The 22,588-nt window shown below is 38.7% G+C and overlaps 1 protein-coding gene across 2 annotated transcripts in view; it reads left to right on the forward strand.

The window, feature by feature from the left end:
• CASP8AP2 (caspase 8 associated protein 2) overlaps positions 1-20,267 on the forward strand; it is a 21,306-nt gene extending 1,039 nt beyond the window's left edge. The window contains exons 2-10 of one of the 2 annotated variants that reach the window (XM_042016516.1): positions 711-786; positions 1,860-1,940; positions 3,328-3,428; positions 4,583-4,657; positions 5,965-6,080; positions 8,157-10,645; positions 11,639-14,573; positions 16,166-16,265; positions 17,592-20,267. In XM_042016516.1, coding sequence (XP_041872450.1) covers positions 738-786; positions 1,860-1,940; positions 3,328-3,428; positions 4,583-4,657; positions 5,965-6,080; positions 8,157-10,645; positions 11,639-14,573; positions 16,166-16,265; positions 17,592-17,648 — 6,003 coding nt within the window. In that variant the 5' untranslated portion in view covers positions 711-737 and the 3' untranslated portion in view covers positions 17,649-20,267. The remainder of the gene's footprint in view (positions 1-710; positions 787-1,859; positions 1,941-3,327; positions 3,429-4,582; positions 4,658-5,964; positions 6,081-8,156; positions 10,646-11,638; positions 14,574-16,165; positions 16,266-17,591) is intronic. The other variant, XM_042016517.1, reaches the window with a different exon arrangement.
• Positions 20,268-22,588: the final 2,321 nt, after the last annotated feature.

Raw genomic sequence — 22,588 nt, forward strand, 5'->3', positions numbered from 1 at the left:
CGGCTCGGCACCCCCGGGCACGGCACCCCCGGGCACGCGCCCCTGCGGGCACAGCCTGCCCGCCGCCGGCGGCTGGGGGAGCCGCGACCCGGGGTGCTCCTGCCCTGGCCCCCGAGAGGTCCCGAGCTCTTCCGCCGTGGCAGGAATTCGGGCGGGGGGGAGCCCCTTCCCCGCCTGTGCAGGGAGGGCGAGGCCTGGGGAGTGAGGAAGGGCCGCTCTCTCTGAACGGGCTGGCGGCTGCTCCGCGCCTGTACCTTCCCCCCCTGCCCGCCCCCCAGCCTGAGCCTCTGCCAGCCCCCCTGCTCGGTACTGGTTTGACTGGTGGTATCAGACAAGGGGAATTTCCTCTTAAATGGTCAGTAGGGAAGAAATCAGAATTATTAAATCAGATTATTTTAACTGGGTAAGATACCTGTTCGCAGAATGCAGTGCTGGTTTTCAAATCAGAATTTCTTTGTAGGATCTGTAAGTGACAGCTAAAGATCTTCAGGATGCTTATTTAAGTAACAGATAATTTCTTAAATTTCTTGAAAGCTCATTTTGTTACCTTGATACAAGAGTTTTCTCATTCTAGTGCTAGATTTTATTGAAGAACAAGGGCCACAGGTAGCTCACGTGTAATTGACATACTTCAAGATGATGCTGCTTTATGTTGCTGTTCTGAAATTGTCAGTTAATTGGTTCTCTTTGCTTTGATATTTTCCTCGTAGATGGGGAAGCCATAGGGAGTTTGTATCATGGCAGCAGGTGAGGATGGACTGGGACTGTTTGATATCCGCTACAGTGGTAAGAAGTGTTAGATTACTTTCTGATTTGCAGGGAAGTAATGCAAGCAGTCTTATGCTAATAAATAGGTCCAAAAATAACTTAAAAAACAAGTTCGAAGTTGTGACAAATACTGATGAGCTTCAACTGTAATTAAATGGCTGTGGCACAATATCATGCAAGCCATATCCCATTAATCAGTTTGTATTTAAAACCATACCTGTACTTTGGATTTCTGAATGTTTTGAGGGATGCCTGGAGCTGGTCTCTCCCCTGTCTTTCCTGCTGTATAATTTAACCTTTAGCTGTATCTTAATGAAGCTTGCATTTGAACAGTTAGGGGCACTGCTCTTTTGTTTGCTGTTTGTAAGAGCCAATGTGTACCCATAATAAGGTACTCTATTTCCAGCTCCACAGTTGGTTGCCTTGAGACATATTTGGGAGATTCCCAGCCTCAGAAGGACTGTGGACATTGATGTTTTTCTTTATAGAAATAATGTTTGTTGCAGAACTAGAGAGGTTCACATGGAGGAGACGAGAGTGATAAGAGGCATTGGAAAAAGACATGAAGAGAGAATGAGGAGATTTAGATTAAAATACGTTTGCAGAACCAGTTAGTGTGTGAGTAGATGGCAATACTAAAGCAAATTGTTTGTGTTATGATACAGACTGCTACAATACTTTTTTTTTTAGCAAGAAATGTTTCTTCTAACAGTAGTGGTTTTATTGTACCAAATCTTTTCTTTTTGTTTTTGAGTTGTGTAAGTTTTGTATTCAGTGCATTCTAGAAAACAGTTTCAGAGTTAGATCAAGTTTACTTAATTTATCATTTTAAAATCTATTTGCCGTATAATATGCTTTGTGCACAGTTCTTGTAGTATTTACAAACTGATCTTAGAGGACTGTCTTTGCTCCCTGGTGAATAAAGATCTTTTCTCCACAGTAGCAGTAGTTTGCTGGAAAAATTTCCCTGTCTTTCACTGGTCTGTACTGTTACCTCTACTATTTTCTAGCTGCACTTACTTTATGGGGAAGGTAGAGTTTGCAGTTTACTAAATGATTACTTTGGCCTTTTTTTTTTTCCATTGCTTTAGCTGAAGCTTCCCCCTTCAGGGAAGGAGATGAGAGCTCAGTGGATATTTATGATGGCTTGGACAGCAGTGTGTCGGTTTCTGGTAGGTTAATTGTGTCCCACTGCTTGGCTTGGAACATGATAGAGTCTCTGCTTCTTAGGCTGATTTCAAGTAAAACAATATTTAATTTTAGGTTTACATTTAGCTGGTGTAACCTATGCTTCAGTGAGCAGCTTGTTTAAATTCAAGACATATGTTAGGCTGTATAAATGCAGCAGAGAATTCTTAAATCTATTAGTTGAATGAATGAGAGTTTTCCTCTGATACTGGCTATTTGAAGAGACTTGGGCGTGTAAGGGGTGCAGAGAAACCCTAGCTAGTCTATCTGTGCTGTGATACGGGACATTTTATCTTGGGAAAAACACCTATATTTTGTGTTTATGTAAGCTTCAGGACCAGATCCAACAGTCACTGATCACAAAATCCCCAGTGAGAGATCCAGTGCATACTTTCTATGTGATACAGTATATTCAGGAGATCATTTTAATCTTTTGTTACTTTCCAAATAATTTGACATGCTAATGTAAATTAATTTCTTCTTTTAACTTCTTTGAAGGTGAGTAATAAATGGATCCAGCACATGATCTTTTTCATGAGCCTTAGTGTACCATTTAATGAGATGCTGTTTCTAGTATTTAAGCAATTATTTCTCTCCTGATCTTACAGCTGTAAGACCACTGAATTTTTATGGAAGGACTGTGCTATATCCTACAGACATAAAGCATCTATAAATTTTTTTATTTTGCATTTTGTATTTCTGAAGTTCATATTTCACATACGGAGATGCATTGTTTAGTAAACATCAAAGATACAAGGAGGAATAGCAATGTAATGAAAGCATTTTATATAGTCCATGTCGAATTTCCCGCACTCCTCTGTCTCCCACAAGTCCAGTTTTGAGGGATCTTGGTATTTTAAATTTGAAGAGAGGACTGGTGAGATGTTACATCTTACAAATAAGATGTTATTTGTACATCCTCTTACGTTAGTATTGTCCAAAGGATGGAAGCACAGCTTTGATAGCTGACTTCATTTTTTTGTCGGCAAATGCATCTGTATTTCAGGGGTGTCATAAGCCAGGTCCTGTCAGTTAAGTGTACTTGGTGAACAGAGCACCCATGAGGATTTGAGGAAAAAGCACTGTCATTAAATAAATTGGGTGTTTGGGTGTTGGCTTGTCAGTTGGTTTTGTTTGGGTCTTTTTTTCATTTCACTTTCATTTCACTTAGAGATGGCTATTTCAAGAAACCTTTGTACCTTACTGCAACATGATATGCCATGAGCATGTAATAATTCTTTATTTTGTGTGTTGTTACCTTGTAAGTACAAGAAGTAGAACCAAAATGCACAGGCAGTATAGAACAGTGTAAACAATGCAACTTGGCTAGAAAACTACCTTTTCCTTATGTCATTGCTTTTCTTTATATAGACAATTTTGCACTAAATACTACACCATCTAGAAGCAGCTTAAATTTATTTGATGAAATATTAATTGAAGAAGGGACTGCAAAGAAAGCATCCTATGATGAGGTATGTATTAATATGGAAGAAAAATCTGGTGTTTTTGGGGGGTTTTGTTCCAAATTTTCTTGTGTAAAAAGTAAAGTACAGAAAATGTTGTTGGCATGCTCACATTGTTGGAAAAATAGGCTGTTTTTAAATAAGTAAGAACAAGAGTGTGCTAATAAACTCTTAGGACAATGAGTTCATCTGAAGAGGGAAATCTGTCACTCTGTGACATGATGTGTTCCCATTTCTTATCCTTTGCATGCAGTTCATGTATCAGCTACATAGTGGGAGAATGTTTTGTGGTTTCCCTCTAGTCAAGGATCTCATCAGACATATGATACAAAGCTGGTCTTGACATTTCTCCCAACAAATTTTTTACAGAGTAAAGCAGATAAATCCATGACCTATCTTATGTCTTGTTAAATTCTGTCCTTGAGACTGAAGGTGGCCATGCAGTAGGTAGCTGCTTCCAGCAAATCAAGGCAACACTCACTTAAGTAGCATCACCAGTCCTGGCCTACAAGACGCATTTAAATGGCATAAAAGGGACAGACATCCACAGATGTTGGAAGGAGCAGGAGCGGAACCTCCAGGACTCCACTGAGTGATGAAAATGTCACTTTGCAAGTTTGAAAGTTGTTGACTGTTTGTTTGAATGGAAGTTGTCCATTCTTCTGTGAAAGCTTTGTCACTATCTACCTCTGAAGAAGAGCTTCTGCCAAATTTATTTTGCTTAACTTTGTGATCTTAGCAGCATCATGTCCTTTTGCAGTCTATTTTTTGCAGTCCACGTTTGTAGTAACTTTTTTTTGTGTTTTTCCTTACCTGTTTTGTGTTACATAAAATCTGACAAGAGAGTCCCCATCTACTTGGCTCTTAGAACTCCTGCTCCTTGGTAATTGTGTCTTTAATTTCACAACAATATGGCTTTCTGTTATTCTTTAGCCTATTACTGATAGGCAAGCACACATAGATTTCCTCTTACCTGAGTGTTTGTGTCATTTTAGAGACCTGTATACTAGTTGGAGCATATTGGAGCCTTTTGTTTCAATACAGCTTTAATATGTTTCTTTGGGGGAAAACATTAGTGTGTTAACTAGGTATAAATCTAGAGAAGTAACTCTTCTGTGTAATTAAGTCCACTCCTATGCTGTGAATTCTTCTCTCTTTGACAGTTGCAGGCAGAATATGGAAAATGCCAACAGCAAATTAAAGAGTTGATGAAGAAATTTAAAGAAATACAGGCACAGGTATTGTAGTTCAAAGGGAAATATTGTCAAGATCATGCAAAGTAAATTGAATATTGCTTTGAGAAAGAAATTTTACATGCTTTCCAGACTTGATCCATTGCATGGATAGTTTGTAAAGCGCTCCTGTAGATAGATGCTAGGAGCTTGTTCTGCCTAGGATGGTTGCTGGGATATCCTACTGACAAAATCAGTAGGTAAATTGTTTCACAATGTTGTGTGCAGTAAGACTTTATTTGGTTAAAAGCTGTCTTGTGTCTTCTTAATTAGAAAGTGAATGTGTGAAATGAGTAGTTATCAGAAAGGTATCCAGTACTCTTGTTTTTTTAGTGCACTAGGGACAGGGCTGTAAAGGTACCTGCACTGTCATTAGAACTGGAAGCAGATGTCTGTGTTGCTTTGAGCACAGTGCCAATTTGAAAAGTCTGAGCTGCTCTTCAACTTGAGCTGGTGTTCCCTTGCTGTGCCATTCTATAAAGCTGGATTATTTGGGGCAATTCTGCAGTGTGCTCTAGTGCGTATTACACGTAACTCCCAAAGGTTCTAAGGTTTGCAGTGGTAAGCAGCTGCTGCCCTGTGACACTTCTGTATTGTTTTCTGCAAATCTTGTCTGCCTTTCTGAGCAGGCTTTGCTGAGGACAATTATCAAGAGAAGGGACTATTTCTAGGATTGACAGGGTTCTAGAATATCATGCCTAGAAAGGTTAGAATGATAGAGTACCCAAAGTTGGTTTTGATACCTTGAAAAAAATACGCTCTTTCTCTGAATGTGCTTTAGAGCTACATCTCTCATTTACTGCAGTGACCAAGAAAGTAATAAATTAAGTAAAAGAATGAAATGAAGAGGTGGATTATCATTTTTTAGCTCACTTGTTTTATGGCATATTTCAGTTTTATTAAATTGTATGCTTGAAATGTTTGAAATAGTTACCAGGGCCACAAACAGGACCATAAATGTGAGTGATGTTACAAAAAAAGCAAAAAACCCAAAAAAAACTAAAACAAAAAACCAAACAACAACAAAACCAAAACAAAAAAACAACAACAACAACAAAACCAATGCTACAACCCCCCCCCCCAAAAAAAATCCTGACGGGAAACCCCCAGAAAAACCCCAAACTTTTTGGATGTCAATAATTTTGATTTCTTCGAAAAGTTTTATATATGTTTTACTGTCACTTTGCCAATGATGAGACATTTTTCTAGTGGTTGTCTTGCACTATTTTTCATTACATGTTTGGATACCCAAGCTAATTCTTGTTTTTTCTCTCCCTGTCTCTTGCTGTCTGTTTTATATATATTTAAAATAGAATATCATTCTACAGAATGAAAACCAGGCTCTCAAAAAGAATATTTCAGCCCTTATCAAAACAGCAAGAGTGGAAATTAACCGTAAGGACGAAGAAATCAGTCATCTCCATCAAAGGTACAAATAGACAGTAGAACTGAAAACATGCTTTTTTTCTGATCATGTTTATATACTTGTTAGAAATTTTTATATGTATTTGAAGAAAAAGTAATGAAAAAAAATTACTTAGTAAATAACTGTGTAGTTTAGAACCAGTACAATCAGAGGAAATACATAGATATCTCCTTTGCCTGATGGGGTCTTTGGTTTCTACTTAAGAAACCAAGAAGGAGTCCAAATGGTGACCTTTTGCATGAATTTTTGTTTGTAACCCACTGTTCCTTGTGGGTTATCTAACTATCTTGCATGTTTCAAAGCAGATACTCTACACAGTTCAGCTTCAAAACCAGTCTTGTTTTATGGCCTCAGATTTGAATTCCATGGAACTTGCCAGACAACAAATGAAAAAAAATTGATTATATAATGTTTTCATGGCAAGATGTGAAATCCCTGTCTCCAGTGGTGGGGGATAACAACTGGAGATTTATTGGTTATTTCTGTATGCCACTAATGTTATTGGAAGGAGTTGCAAACAGTGAAGTATGGGTGGGAGAGTAGCTGACAGTAAGGTTTCTGAACCACGTGAAATCAGAGCAGGGGTTCAGGATTTGATCTAGGTATTTTGGAAGCATCCATCATGGAAAATTGTGGGAAAGGTGGCACTTTGATATCTTAGAAGTCTGTTGCATGGTTTATAGTAAATTAGCTTAGCTTAGACAATGCATCTGTGTGTAAAGATTATTTCAAAGTTAGTATCTCTCAGGGAATTGTTAGTGTTTATCTCAAAAAAACCCCTCAACTTTAAAACCACAAAATCAAACAAACACAGCTTGGATACAGTAACATTAATCACACATATACAGATTTAATAGCAAGCCTAAAGCATAGAAAAAAATTATCAGTTTCATTCAAAATGAAACAAATATAAGAAAGGATTTTGTGTTACAACAGCTGCAGCATTATTAGGGTTCAACATTCAGTTCACATCACAATGTCATGTTTTTGGAGTAGGCCCAGTTGTATAAGGTGTTCATATCATATTTAAATTTACTGTATTGACCCATAGGAAGTATTCCATTTTATAAAGCAAAATCAATCCTATTTTGTATTGGAGATAATTATTTTACACTTGCACTGCTTCCTTACAACTGGATGCTGCTTCATCATAGAATTGCAGGCCAAATCCAGATGTCTGTGTTGCAGCCACTTTATCCTTGACTCTCTGAAACAGAGCCAGACATTTAGTGATTTGGGGGAGATCCCAACAGTTTGCTGCCATCATTTGTTGCTGTAACTTTTTATTTTTCTTTCTTTCTACATGGATTAGACACCATCATTCTTTTTATGTAGTGGTGAGTGTATAAAAAGGTTGACCTTGTCTTTAGTGATGATATTTGAATGAAATGTTGTGTTGACTATGGTAGAAAAGTGTCTGGTTGTTTTTGGTGTTTGTTTTATTGTGGTGGGTTTGGGAGGTTGGTTGTTTGTTTGTTTTAGTAGTGAGGTAACTGGTGCATTCTATCAGTAATGAATAGGAGTTTATGCCATACAGGCTACATGTACCCTTTTAAATTTGAGTTTTTTAATTATTTTTAATATGATGACTTCTCAGCAGTAGCATGTGGCCTTGATGAGGCTTGGTTATCATAATGTACTACTTGTCTTCTGGAGCTTGCAACAACTCCCAAATGTAGTTTATTTGCTTATTGATGGTTTTTCAATTATAATTATTTTAAATCACTAATGCTGTAAAGAACAACTTTTTTTACCTGGGGGAAAGCTCTCTTTATTGCTGGACAATGATACTAATTTGAATTACTGAAATTGTTGACTAGGCTCAATATAGTACTTTTTCATAAATCTTGATTTTTCTTCAGATGAATTTCCTTTGGAAAATATGTATATAAATTATATTCTTTTGTTCTGTGCTGATGGATGTTATTAAATGTTTTTTATATCGCCCACTTTTATTCAGATTGAAAATGAAAGAAAGTGTTAACAATTTTTACAGATACATGGATTCATTGCAGTTCAGCTTCAGTTATGTTTAAATAAATTTTAAAAGAGCATAACATTTTTCCTTTTTATAAACAGGCTATCAGAATTTCCCAACCATCGAAGAACATACCTTCCAGGATCAACTAAAACAAAAGATTCCAAATTCAGACCTTCTGATTTAGGTGACAATATGAAGATGGAACATAGAATGAAAAATGACTGTTCAAAAGATGGATACCACAGTTACTCATCTCATAACACGGACAGTGGGAAGTCTGGCTCTGAAAAAAGGAACACTCCATTTTTGCTGAGGCACCCTCCTGAAGAGCTCTGCAGTGATGGTACTCACACGTGTGCACTGAGCTATGACCATACTTCCAGCAAGGAGAGCAGAAAGGAAAGAAAAGAAACTAAAAGTAATGAACAGTACAGCAGGGGAAATGTCAACAAATACAAGAGAGAAGTACATCAGAGCACTGGAAATGATGGTGACAGTGAAGAGGGGAATTCAGATCCTCAACAGAAGCTGAAAACCCTTTCAGAGAAGGCTAGTAAAAATGAATTGCAACAAAAAAGTCAGAGCATGAAACTCAAATGCAGTCCAAGTGTAGAAAGAAGAGTAGAAAGGGGTGTTTCTTCCTGGGAGAAACAGACAGCTGGTAAAGACAGGTTTCAAACAAGAGGTGAATTGTATGCTGATGAGAGATTACAAAATGGATTAAAAAAAGACATTAAAACACATGATAAAGGTGAAAAACATGCTGGCCAAAAAAATAAACCAACTGAAAAGCTGCAAGAGCAACCAAGGAGGCCTGGTAGGGGGAGCAGTCCACACTCCAAGAATGAACATTCAAAGACTGTTCATGAATCACGCAAATGTCGTGCGGAAGAGTCTAGAAAAGTAAAACACATTGACTGCAAGAGAGACAGGGGAACAGATGATCATATCTCTCGAGAAGGAAGGACTTCACCTTCTAATTCCAGCAGCAGAGAGCATAAATATGCACGCTTGAAGGAAAGTAGTAGTAGACATGAATGGGAAACAGCACATTCCAAATCAGAAAGACACAGAACTGAAGAAAAAAGGAAAAGGGAAAGAGAGGATCAGGATGAAAATAGACATTTTAGAAATGAAAAAAAAGTTGCAAAAGAATTTTCTCACCAATCTGTAAAAGACTCCAAGAAAGGTACAGATGTTACAAAAAGCATGAGAAAGAAACCCTGTAAGCTGGACGAAACATCCAGAGTAGCAGATAGCTTAAAAAATGATAAAGTTCCCAAAACTAAAGGTAATCGCACTGGGCCAAAAAGCAAAGACTTAAAACTTAGCTTTATGGAAAAGCTAAATTTAACTCTTTCTCCTAATAAGAAACAATGTCTGTCTGCAGTGGATAGGCTTAGAAAACCTTCCCAAAAGGCCACTGATGAGGGAGGTACAGAGCTCACACTGCAAGCAGAACTCTTAGATTCTGCCCACCCTCTAGACTGTGGTCCCACAGAGCACAGTCATTCAGCACTACAAGTTCTGGACGCTGCAGCTCAGAGCAACGTGGAACCATCGCTGCCTGTTTCCGTCAGTTCTGAAAACGGAGCCTTGAAAGTAGCAGCAGCAGATCCAGCACAGTGTGAAGCGTTGCCAGCAGTTGCAGCTGATGAACCAAGCTCAGAAACCTTTCCAGAAGCAGACGTGGGTCAGGTACAGCCCCAGACATTGCCAGAAGCAGCAAAGGTGCTGGTTCCTGATGAGATGGAGGCAGAAACGCCATCAGAAGTGGCAGAGGCTTGTGATCCAGTTGAACTGGAAGCCTCAGGAAAAACAGCAGCAGTGACGGGTCTGAACCACCCTGAATCTTTGCCCCTGGAGGTGACAGGGAGTATGGCAGAGTGTGAAGAGTTGCCTGTGACAGAGGGTGAGATGCAGGATGGTAATGTACCAGCAGCAGAAGTGGCTGAACCTGAACCTGCAAGTGCAAGTATGGGAGACCTTCTAGAGTCAGCAGCAGAGAAGAAAGAGGAAGATAAAATATGGGTGGCTACTGACAAAGAAAGCTCTGCAGATCAATGTGGCTCTCAAAATGTTGTCTTAGATGACTCAGAAGCCAGAAGTTCTGGTGATCTGGAGTCCTCTGGTACTGCAGATGGCATCAGTGAAACAAAACCAGACTGTTTAATGGAAGTAGTGAGGGATGATGATCACGTGGCTGCAGAAAATGTTGACTGTCCCATGGAGGAAAAGAGTATCTGTGAAATTAGTATTAGTACATCTCATTTACTGGACAGAACTATAATAACTGCTAAGGATGAACCACTAGTTGACCAGAATACTTGTAATCTGGAGCCAGACCTAACTGATAACAGTACTGCAACAGCATCTTCTCTCAGTGGTGAGATGTGTCCTATAACTAAAGAGATAGAAACTAACCCAGTTTCTGTTGATGATGACAGCTCAATACTGAGCATTGATCTCAATCACTTGAGGTATATTCCAAAGGCAATCAGCCCACTGAATAGTCCAGTGCGTCCTTTGGCTAAAGCACTGAAGATGGAAGGTCCCTGTAAAGGCCTTGTGAAGACTTACAACAAAGGTATTTGTATATATGTATGTTCTAATTTCTTTTCTACATAAAGCTTAGAAGATCTGCTTATGGAAAGCAGAAATTACTTCTTTTAACTGCCTTCTGAAAGATACAAATTGTGTCTTCTTAAGCTGTGTATGTCTCAGTGGTCCTTTTTGTTAGTAGTGGAAGCATTTAATGTTGCAGCCAAGATTGTAGCTATTTGAATATTAGTGCTCTAAAAATTGGAGTTGGTCACTACTGGCAGAAGATTGGTTGAAATATGAGTTTTGTATTAACTTACTAAAAAAACACATACGCATGTCTTAGTTGCGGCTAGTTTTGCATAGATCCCTTTAGGTTTTCCTCTGAAATTGTGGAAGCAAAAGTTACATAGGATCATATTCTTTCAAGTATTTGTGAACTTAAGTCTTCCTTGTAATGTCCTGCTGCAATTAAAACAAAAATTCTTGGAAGTTTAGATTTCTTACTAGAAAAGAAATGGTGGAGTGGCATTGAAATCTGTTTATGTTTCAGAGCATAACACTTTATGGGAGTATTAGAACATTAATGGGTCATTTGTTCTCAATTTGTTTTAGTTTTGAAATTTAAAAGAAAAGCCACCTATTGTATGTAAATGATGTGATAGTTGTTATTTAGCTGGTACAGTAATCAGAAAACTTGTTAAAGTAAATGGAAAGAAATTCAAAATTGATGAAAACTGCTGTATTTTTCTCTTTCCAATTGATGTATTTGTGAGATAGTTCGCATGTGTTTGGTGAAATGTTGAGGCCCCTTATAGCTCAAAATTTGCTCAAAATAAAGCTCAATTTGCCCCTTAAAGCTCAAATCCCTTAAACTGCTGAAGCAAACCACCCAAACTTGTTACAGCTCAGGCTTCCCGAGTTCAAACAAACAGTTCTGAATAGTCAGTTTACAGAAGAGAATCTTGCAGGTCTTTCTGAAAATGCTGTTTAAAATTGCATTCTTTATGGTGATTAGCAAACTGTTTTCTTTTTATAGATTTAATTCCTGAAGGTGCTGTTGTCATCTGTCCCTCAAAGAACTTGTCAAAGGAGGTAAACAAAGAAAATCAAAAGCCAGTTAGTATGTCTGATGAACACTTAGAGATGGAGTCTCAGCTAAGTATCTCTTCAGATGAAATAGAAGAAGGCGAAATTGTGAGTAGCGATGAAGAGAAAGAAAAATCTAAACCAGAGAGAGGCTCTGAAAATACAAAAAAGTCGAGACCAAAAGCTTCTTCTGAGACACGAAATTTGACCAGCAGTCCTCAGAATCAAAACAGCAAAACTGTGCACTGCAATGAAGATAATGGAAAATTTGTTTCTGTGCAAGTAAGCACACGAAAGAACAGAGAGAGGCATAAAAATCAGACCTTCAGATCTTCAAAGAATATGAGGAAAAACAAAACTGTGAGCATTGCTTGTCTTGAAAAAATAGTTCATGTTATTGTTGAACCTTCAAATATACAAGAAATCATGCAGATGCTCAGAGCTATACGAAAACAGATGAGGAAAAGTTATATGAAGTTCAAAGTACACTTCCCAGTTCAGCATTTTCACAGAATTATAGAATCTGGGATCATAAATTTTACAGCATTAATAAGATACTTGAACTTTTCCAAGATATGTGCATTAGGTGATACATTAAAATTGAATATCTGTGATATTATAGAGTCAAAACTTAAACAAGTTAAAAAGAATGCAATAGTGGACCGTCTTTTTGAACAGCAAGTGTCAGATATGAAAAAACAGTTGTGGAAATTTGTAGATGAACAGCTTGATTACTTATTTGAAAAGATAAGGAGAATTATAATAAAGCTATGTGATGTGGGAAATGAGGGTGAGGATGGGAAGTTCGAAAGAGCTGGAAAGCAAAACCACAAGATCAGTCATAAAAATGATGTGCAGAGATCTAGAAAAAAGTCCCTGAAAGATGGTTCTCAAAAGCCCGAAGAATATATTTCAAAGGCAACTGTGGATTATCAACAACCTAAGTGTCACCATGAGAAAAATAAGACAGGTACACCAAAAACTGCCTTTACAAAATGTCTTAACTCCATTGATAACACAAGAAGTTCCCAAACAAAAGTTCACCTCTCTAAAGAGAGTAATTTACAAAGCACTCTTACTCCAGTGAAGGGTGTTAAACATGAAAAGGAAGGACTCCAACTGTCCAGAGATGCTAACAAGTCTGATCTTAGTTATGAGCTTCTCACAGAACAACAAGCGTCCAGTCTCACATTTAATCTTGTAAGTGATGCTCAAATGGGTGAAATATTTAAAAGCTTATTGCAAGGCTCCGATCTCTTGGAAAAAAATGGTGGCAATATCAACAGAAATGAGTGTGAATTCAGGACACCAGAAAAACAGTTTTTAGACAGTCATAAATGCAGGGATAATGCTGCTGAACTAGAGCAAGAAATTGCTCCAAAGGACGCATGCATGGATTGTAAACAGGAAGAGGGTATTAGCTGGACTATTGTTTCACCTGTAAGAGCTCCCTCACTAGCATCTAGGCCTCAGATGCCTGTTGATCCTGATGTGCTGGATGAGAGCTGTATGTTTGAGGTTTCCACAAACTCGGCTTCGTGCAAAGAAGATGAATGCAATTTGCAGAAGAATAAATCATGTGTTTCTTCTATCCTTCTTGAAGATTTGGCTGTTTCCTTAACGATTCCATCACCTTTGAAATCAGATGCTCACCTCAGCTTTCTAAAACCTGAGAATAATTCTAGCTCAGCTCCAGAGGGTGTTGTTAGTGCACATTACAGCGAAGATGCACTTCTTGGAGAGGAGGATGCCACTGAACAAGACATTCATTTGGCTTTAGAATCTGATAACTCAAGCAGTAAATCAAGTTGTTCATCATCGTGGACAAGTCGGCCTGTTGCTCCTGGTTTTCAGTGTCGCCCCAGCCTACCAATGCAAGCAGTAATCATGGAGAAATCCAATGATCATTTTATTGTAAAGATTAGGCGTGCAGTGCCATCTGTCTCACCAGCTTCTGATCAGATGGCTCCAGTGAAGGAGGCACAGGCATCCTCAACCAAGACTGGAAAAGGAGAAACGAGAACTGGGGGAAAAGAAAGGGACAGCCAGAGTGCCACCGTGAAAGAAGCCGTCAAACCAGATCTGGTTAAGATGGATCACTTGCCTCACGTCAGTGCTGAACAAGAACAAAATCCTACCTTAGCTCAGCCTCTGAAGGAGTCACACAATAGTATTGGAAAGGAAGAAAGTACTGAGTTGCTTGGGACCCGTAGAAAATCTTCAGACAAAGAGAGCCACGACACTGAAAGCCCAGATAAAGGCTCTGAGCAATCTGAGGCACACAAATTGCAAGTATCCAAAAACATAAATGAAGTGCATGTTAGATCTCAAGCTTCTTTTCCTGCTGGATGCAATATGAAGTCATACATAACAGATGGTGTTGTTAATGGAACTTCATGTCATGCAGTGGAATCCAGAGCAGATAACGGGACTCGGGAAACTTCAACAGGAAACTCAGAAGTCAGTGATAAAAAGGAAGAACTTGAAGAGTGCTTCAATGCATCTATAGACTTAACAGAAGAGCTTTCTGATGAGACTGTAGCAGGTGAATGTGATCTTGAAACAAAACCCAGTTCAAAGACTAATGGAGGGTGCCAGATAAGTATAGATGATAAAACTAGTAAAAAGAGGAAAAAAGAGACCGTAGAAGAGAATTCCGATTCAAAAAGGCAACGAAAAGGAACTGAATCAGCAGGTGAGGGGAGTGATGGAAGTAATATCAGGTCTGAAGATAGAAATTCATCACCCAAACAATGTTCCAATAAGAAGAATGAGCTACAGCAGAACAAAGACTCTTCTGCCTTGGGTTCATCTCCATCATCACCTAGCCTCTATGCCAAAAACATCATTAAAAAGAAGGGAGAAGTAGTAGTATCCTGGACAAGGTAATTTCTGATTTGATCTGCTTGATTGCTTTAGGGCTTTTTTAAACTACCTTATACACTGAAAAGAGGGAAGAAAAGGGTATTTAGCTGATGACTGAAGTTATTTGGTAGCGCTACACCCTTCTCTAAAAAGTGGAATGGGACCCTCCTTTTATCAATGCAGGATTGCTCTGGGAGATTGGTGTCCATCACTTATCCACATATCCCGAAGTAAGAGTCCTCCTGGCTTTTGTTTTGAAAGTTATGGGCCATAGGTGACAAGACCTACTGTAATGCACTGTCTGTTCTTGTTATTTCCCCTGCCCAGTTTATTTCTTCTGTCCAAAAATTCCAGCCAGGCTTGGTAGGGAATGGAGGTCCTTGATGTTCCTATGAGGCATCAGTGACTGGTGAAGGAGAATAGCTAAAGATTTCCCCTTCTGAGGGAAGGCATGAGAGCAAACAGTTTTTTGTTTTCGGGTCTGAGCTGCTCAATATGTGGAAATGTACTGGTCAACCATTCAACTCAGGTACTCCAATTTGCAGGATGTGTGTGACAAGTGAGGTGGCTGTACATGTCAATAATTCATGCAAAATTATCGTCGTGTATTCTTATTTTTAAGAAACTATAGTTGGCAGGTTTTGCTGTTCTTGGTACGACTTGATACAATCAACACTTTATAAAGGGGGTTCTAAAATTTTTCAGGACAGACCTTTCTAAACTATAGTTTGGATATAAAGTTAGTTTCTAGGTAACATTTTAAAAGAAAATCAGCTCCTTCATGGAAAAAAGACAGCAAAAGCTAATGTGATTTTTTTTTAATGTGCACACCAAAAAGGTAGGAAGAGACTTACAGTTTTCCTTATGAATATGACCAGGTTTTCGGTTTCACACTTTTTATTTATCTTTGAAATTTTGTTTGTCTTTTAGAAAAAAAAGGCATTTATTTAAATAATTGGTCATTACGTTTTTCTTTGAAATTGAAGAAAAGAAATATAATTTATTGAAGTATGACAGGTTTCAGTCAAATAAAATTACTGTCTATACACATTTTGCCTAAATCGTTGATGAGACAAACAGGAAACCGGTGACACACTACAGAATAGACTTCTGATTTTTTATTCTCATCTGAACAGTAGATGTGCTCCGAGTATCTTTATTACATTAAGCCACTTAGAGAAGTCAAGCGCCTCTCTGGTTGATCTTTGAACATCAGTGGGCCTTAGGTGAAAGCAGCTATTCAGCCATGCAAACTGAGGCATGTGCACCTGGAACTACTGACCCTGTTGAATCTGAGTTCCTCTCAATTCAAGTTTAAATGTCTGGTTTAGAAGCTTAAAATTCTTTGACTTTGGTTTGGGGCTAACTGTTATAACAATCTTGCTCTTCCTAGTATGGGAACATAATCTCCACTACCACTTGTTTGTACTGACTCTATTACTCTGTGCTGGTAGAAGAAAGGATCCTCCACAAATTCATTGCTGCTGTTTGAATTCATATTCTGTAGTTTGGAAATACTCCAAATTTTATATAGGCCTGTATGTATTATTTTGCTTGTGTGCACGTACACAACTATATGTATGAATATTTTAAAAATTCACTTTTGCTGTAGAAATGATGACCGAGAAATTTTACTGGAATGTCAGAAAAAAGGACCATCAAGCAAAACTTTTGTTTCCTTGGCCACTAGGCTAAACAAAAGCCCAAATCAGGTAGGTGATGATATTCTTATGTTTACTAACAGCAATATTCCTACACTGACAATTGTAGTTGAACAAAAATCTTTGGAGATTGTCTGCAAATCTGTAGTTTTCTTTTCCTCATGTCATTTTGGGGGATTCTTGTAAAAAATAATCTGATTCTGCCAGTTGTTACTTCTTAAAAGTACACATTATAGGAGTATTATGGGGATTCCTCAATACTTGTTTGATTGGTGTGTTGAAAGTGCTACACTCATAAGGGATTGTTGTTGGATCGGCACTTAGATAAAGAAAGGCAATTTTGAGAGGCCTGAAGCCTTTGCACACCTTTAATAAATTAGGAAAAAAATTGAAGTTAGAGCTCAAAAAAAGTACCAGGGTTGTGCAGAAAGGACATTTTTAATGAAGGTGTTTCATTTTTCTTTCATTTTTTAATTAAAAAGTTTCAAAAGACACAGATAGCAAATTAATGTAGAGTATTTCCAGAGGTTTGCATATAACTTTACACTTAAGTTGAATTTTTCTCTTAATCTATATCCTGAAAATCTAGAAAGGGAGAAACACATTTGACTCCATTAGGAAATCCTGCATGATTGGGATTTGGCTTTTAGAGTGTTGTTTTGTGTGGCTGCAGGGTTTTTGTGGGGTTTGGAAGCTGTTGGAGTGGCTGGTTGGATAAAACAATGTTATCTGTGCATTTATGCCTCTCTTCCCAGTTAGTTTGGTGGATCATCAATATGCTATAGCAATATGTATATAGCAATAAGAAACACTAGTTTAGAGCTGAATGAGGTCACTATGTCAGCTGTAGCTATGTTCAGGAAAAAACTTTTTACTCTGATCTGCAGACCAGTTATGTAAAATCCCTGGTGGGCAGATTACTCCATGATGAGCCAAAAACACCTGAAGCAACAATTGTATAAGAGGGTTGAAAATAACCAATAAACGGTGCTTTTTGTGGTGTACAAAATAAGCTTTTGTCTTTACATTTGCATCTTACTCATGGTTACACATGGCAAATTCAAGGCTAATTGTCTTTGAAGCCTTCATTTTTTTCCCTCTTCTTGTAGGGAAACCTGTGTTAAACCTGTGCTGCCTCTAGCTCTCCTTGATTAACCTGGAAGCTATTTCAAGTGTGAAAGGTGTAGGAAGACTTCCTAGATCCAGTTAATCTGTTATTGGTGCTCCTAAAATTCTCCTACTAAAATTTCCTGTAAGCAAATAGTGGTGGTCTTAAAAAAAATTGATGTCAGATCAATCTATCTTGGTAGGTGTGGAAGTCTGGGTCTGGGGCCTTAATGATGTATCTTTTTTTTTTTTTTTTTTTTCCTCCATTAGGTTTCAGAAAGATTCAAGCAGTTAATGAAGCTGTTCAAGAAATCCAAGTGCAAGTAGACTCAAACCAAGTTGCTTCATGGTTACAGGGCGTAGCTGTTACCTGCAGGGATGGACTGGAGCCACTGCATTCGTATGATGGGATTATGGGGTGGTATCCAAGTCAGAATACTGAGTTTGGTAAATCCAGTGCACTGTTAGTTATTGTCTGCGTTTCCTCTGACGTTCTTTAACAGGGTAACACAGAGGGAACTTCACAAACCAAGTGGCTAGGGAAGAAAGGGCTTTGACACTGCGCATGGGGCAGTATCATTTCAAGTGGGTAACATCTCCTGTTAGTTAAAGGTGTTCTGTGAGTGGAGACAAGGGCAAGCAGTTGAGTGGGAATGGTGGCTCTTGTTTCGCTTGACAGAAGTTCTGTGTGTGCTGATGTCGAACTCTGATCTTAAAAAGTGAGAGTGCTTTGGAATCCAGTTGGCAGATAATCCTGGAAAATGACAGGTAGGTCATCTTTGTGACTGTGGAACATATTTTAAGAAGTGAGGACTTGTTCTTTTAAAATAAGGCAGGGCAATGATTCCAGAAGTTGCTTATCTAGTAATTGAATTCTGTTGCTCAGGAATAGGTGGATCCTGCAGCTTGTCTTTAACAAATATTTGTGACAATTGTTTACTTACTGGAGAGTTAAATCTAACAGAATCTGTTTTCAGAATAGTCGGTGTGCAGGGTAGCTTAAGTGTTACTTCATATGAGCACTACTCTGCAAAGGCCATTATGTTTTTCTGTTCCAAATTACATCTGGAAAAGGTACTTTGTTAAGGTCTTCAACATAATAAACATTCTGTTTTGTTAAAAAAAGAGTAAATATTGAGAAGTGATTTTCTGTTAAAAATTAATTTAGAAACAGACAGACCTTTACAGTTTCATAAAGTGTGACTTTGTAGCTACTAACCAGAAACAAAACTTCTCTGTAAAAACAAGCAGTTTTCAAAAGCTTGTCAACTTGGCATGTTTTGACAGCAATTGCATCTATCTTTACAAATTGTTTAGTACATTAGAAATTCATTATGTTCTATTTTAAAAAATCTGTTATAACTGTTTCCAGTTTTACTAGAACATACCTAAAGTGTGTGTGTGTGTATATATATATATATATTTACACACACATCTCATACACACTGCTGTTTTATCCCAAATTTCTAAAAAGGTTTTTTTTTTTCCTTCTCTCTGAGAAACATCCCTGGAAGTTGCAAGGGTTTTTTTTAATGAGTTCATTGATTTTTGAGGTTTTATTCTGTATGGAGGACCAGAATTGCTGTAGTCTTTATTCAGTCAGAGCATCTGCTGAGTTCAGTTAGACTTCAGTTAATAGCCCCACCAAAGTGCATTGCCTTTCAACTTGGATTGAATTGGCTCTTTTTCAGAGTCCAGTGACCATTTCTTCAATGTCAGCATGTTTTTTTGTTCCCTCTCCAACTGATGGGACAGACCTCTCTTTCTAATAAACCATCAGATAATTTGTCCGTGATGTTGTCACTGACCACTTTGGAGTATTGTACATGTGACCTGCAGAATGGATTGTCATGCTGCCAAACAGTGCATTGCCCTTATTTTAGGTAGTGCTCTGGAAACTGTTACAAGGAATGACTTGAGTAGGTGATGATGTCAGTTCTGGCAGTCTTCCGTCTTAAATGCTTGCTTCTGAAATGTTTGCTTTTAATGATCAAATCTCACCTTCTGTGCTAATGCTGGCAGTGCCTGGTGATTTCAGTGGGGGATTGGTGCACCAGCCTGTGTTTGTTCTTAACAAACATTCGTGACAATTGTTAATTTGGTGAAGATTTAAATCTAACTGAAACTGTTTTAAGAACAGTAAGTTTGCAGAGAAGTGTTCATATTTGTGCAAAAGTTGGACTCTACTAAGAGTATTCTTTTAACTATATCCTTATGGATATATTATCAACATGCGCACAGTACTGAAGGCACTGAGGGAAGTCACTTCTCTCCATTTAAATGCTTCCTCTCTGCATCAAAAAAGGCAGGCAGTATTTTATTACAAAGTTGTTTATTCCTTATCTGTGTTACTTGCTTTCATATCTGTATAGGTGATGGGAGGCAGGGTTTGACCGTTTTGAATCTGACTTGGGATTCCTTTTTTGTAAAGTGTGAAACTTGGTTAATGTTCTCTTTATTGTATCTATGTGTACAGCTTCCTACATGGTCTTGTAAAATATCTGATGTTTGTATATATATAAATATATGTATAAAAATAGGAGGAGCTTTGTTTAGCCAAAGATGATTTTTTTAAACTATATAAAACTACAGGTTTATTTTGTATAAACTAAATAGTTTGCTTACTGTAAGAGCAATACAAAAAATAAAACTGTAAAACTCACACACAAGTTCTTGTTGAACAAAGGTTGTCTTGGAGTGGTTTTGTACCATTGTTTGTAATTTATTTCTCCAACAAGAATTTTGATACATATATGCCAAATGTACTGTATGTAATTGTACAGTCTTCTTTGTGAAACCTCAGGTAAACCAAAATATTTTCTAGAACTGTTGGTTAATGGCTTGACAAGTACACATGCTGTGAAGCAGCATTAAAATTTAGTTCCGTTAGTTGGTGTAAGTGGGTAGCTATGTTGATGTTCTGGCCAATAAACATGGAAGTTGCCAGCTGGTGCTCTACTGTAATTACTGCTCTGAGTTGTGACTAGAAATTGGAGAATTTCACAAACTACATAAAACCCTTAAGCCACTTATGAATCAGGACCTACAACTTTAATCTTTTTTCTGGAAACAGGGTTATTGTTGAGTGGAATATTACAGAGGAGAAAGACCTTTTCAGGTCCAGGACCTTTCACTGGAAGAGTGTAGCTGGTGGCCCTTCGAGAGTCTTACTCCAACTTGCTACTGAAGAATAGGTCTACTTCTGTCCAACACACGTATTTTTACAGGATTCTGTTTAATGGATGTGAGTATTCAAAAATTTTTTGGAGTTGAAATTCAGAGAGCGGGGTTTGTGGAGATGTGCGTGACAGTGAAATCATCGAGCACTGGGCATTGAATTTTGAGGGATTCTCTCTAAGGCAAAGTCTGTTTGCAGCTAAAGGTGTACATACAACAGTTGTCTTAACTCAGGGCACTTCTCTTAGATGTCAATCCAGCAGCAGATAGCTATTTCCATTGAGGCTTTTGTCTAATTGTATTCACTCTAAAACCAAATGCAGAATAATCTTCAGTAATTTGTCTTCATGAAGGGAGGCAGCAGTAATAAGGCATGCTGAGGAACAGGCTTAAGGATTTCTTAGAAGACTATGAAATCAGTCAAGAGGCTTTTCAGGAGTGGAATTGGCTTTGCTAGGAAAGATGGATAAAGTTTCAGGGGTGGCTGTCTGGTTCCTATGAAAGGCAACTTGGCTCCAGAAGGAGCGAGTTAGCACCAGTATTAACAGTAATATTTGCCTGTAGTAAAATGGAAAAACAAGTTCAAGTGAAGTGACTTTTTTAATAAGCCAAGGGGTTTCTAGACAGTGAGGGTGCACTGAACCAGGTTAGTGGTTTAGGCTAAAACTAAAATTCTGTAGTCTCATCTTCGCATTTCATTGTGCTCATACCTGAATTGCTTTGGCTGCAGCCTGTTGTCTGGCTCACTGTTCACATCCATTGGCTTCAGAGTTTTGTGATGAATTTGGTGAGATGGCAGAAAGCATGTGCACTTTGAAGTGGCTTTGACCCTGTACTCTTAGCTTGTTGTGATGTAACAATTGTAAAGTATTAGTACAAGGAAATGCTGCTGTCTGTGTTACAAGAAGATTACTATTAGTTCCCACGTATATCCTTTTTTGTTTTTCAAATGTGTGAGTCCCTGACAAGAATATCAAAAGCTGCAGTGCTATAAAAAGTGTATTTGGACCTAATACTTGAAGAACTTATTTTGTACTAGCTGTCGCTTCTAATTTAGAATCATAGAATACCCTGAGCTGGAAGGGACCAACCCCTGGCCCTGCACAGGATAGCCCCAAGAATCCCGCCATCTGCCTGAGAGTGTTGTCCAAATGCTTCTTGAATTCTGTCAGGCTTGGGGCTGTGACCACTTCCCTGGGGAGTCTGTTCCAGTGCTCAACCACCTTCTGAATGAAGAACCTTTTTCTAATATCCAACCTAAACCTTCCCTGACACAACTTCAGGCCATTACCTTGGGTCCTGTCACTGGGCACTGCAGAGATCAGTGTGTGCCCCTCCTCTTCTCTTCATGAAGTTGTAGACTGCAGTGAGGCCTCCCCTCAGTCTCCTCCAGGCTGAACAGACCAGGTGACCTCAGCTTCCCCTCAAGGCCCTTCACCGTCTTCGTTGCCCTCCTTTGGACACTTTAATAGCTTTATGTATTTCTTAGACTGTGGTGCTCAAAACTGCAAACAGGACTCAAGGTGGGACAATGGCCTCCCTTGCCTTGCTGGTGATGCTGTGCTTGATGCCCCCCCAGGACAGGGCTGGCCCTCCTGGCTGCCAGGGCACTGCTGACTCATGGGCAACTTTCTCTTGACCAGGAGTGCCAAGTCCCTTTCCATGGCACTGCTTTCCAGCATCTCATTCCCTGCTCTGTCTGTACATCCAGGGTTGCCCCCATCCCAGGGGCAGAAAGAATCCTGCTGTCACACACAAGACAGAGTAAATGCCCCATACTGGGTTTGGATACTGGGATTTATTGAATAAGCACCAGGACTAGACCTTTCACCCTCCTTGGTTGTGATCAGCTCCTGCCCCAGCACTATGTTCCTTGTGATGCCTTGAGAGGCCACCTAAAAACAGACACTAGACAGGAGTAAGGGAATAAAGGTAGGTGTTTATTTGAAGGGCCTTCAAAGGAACCCCCTGGGGAGCCAGAGGCTGCTGCCAAGATGGACCCCAAGATGGACAACAGGTCACGAGTTCTTCACACTTTTATAGGTTTGGTTCATTTGCATATCAGGGTTAATTCTCCAATTAAAGCTTCA

The sequence above is a fragment of the Corvus kubaryi genome, unplaced genomic scaffold (assembly GCF_017639235.1).
Source record: "Corvus kubaryi isolate FWS band 111438036 unplaced genomic scaffold, C.kubaryi_AGA036_p1.0 split3-73, whole genome shotgun sequence".
Classification (NCBI taxonomy): Eukaryota; Metazoa; Chordata; class Aves; order Passeriformes; family Corvidae; genus Corvus; species Corvus kubaryi.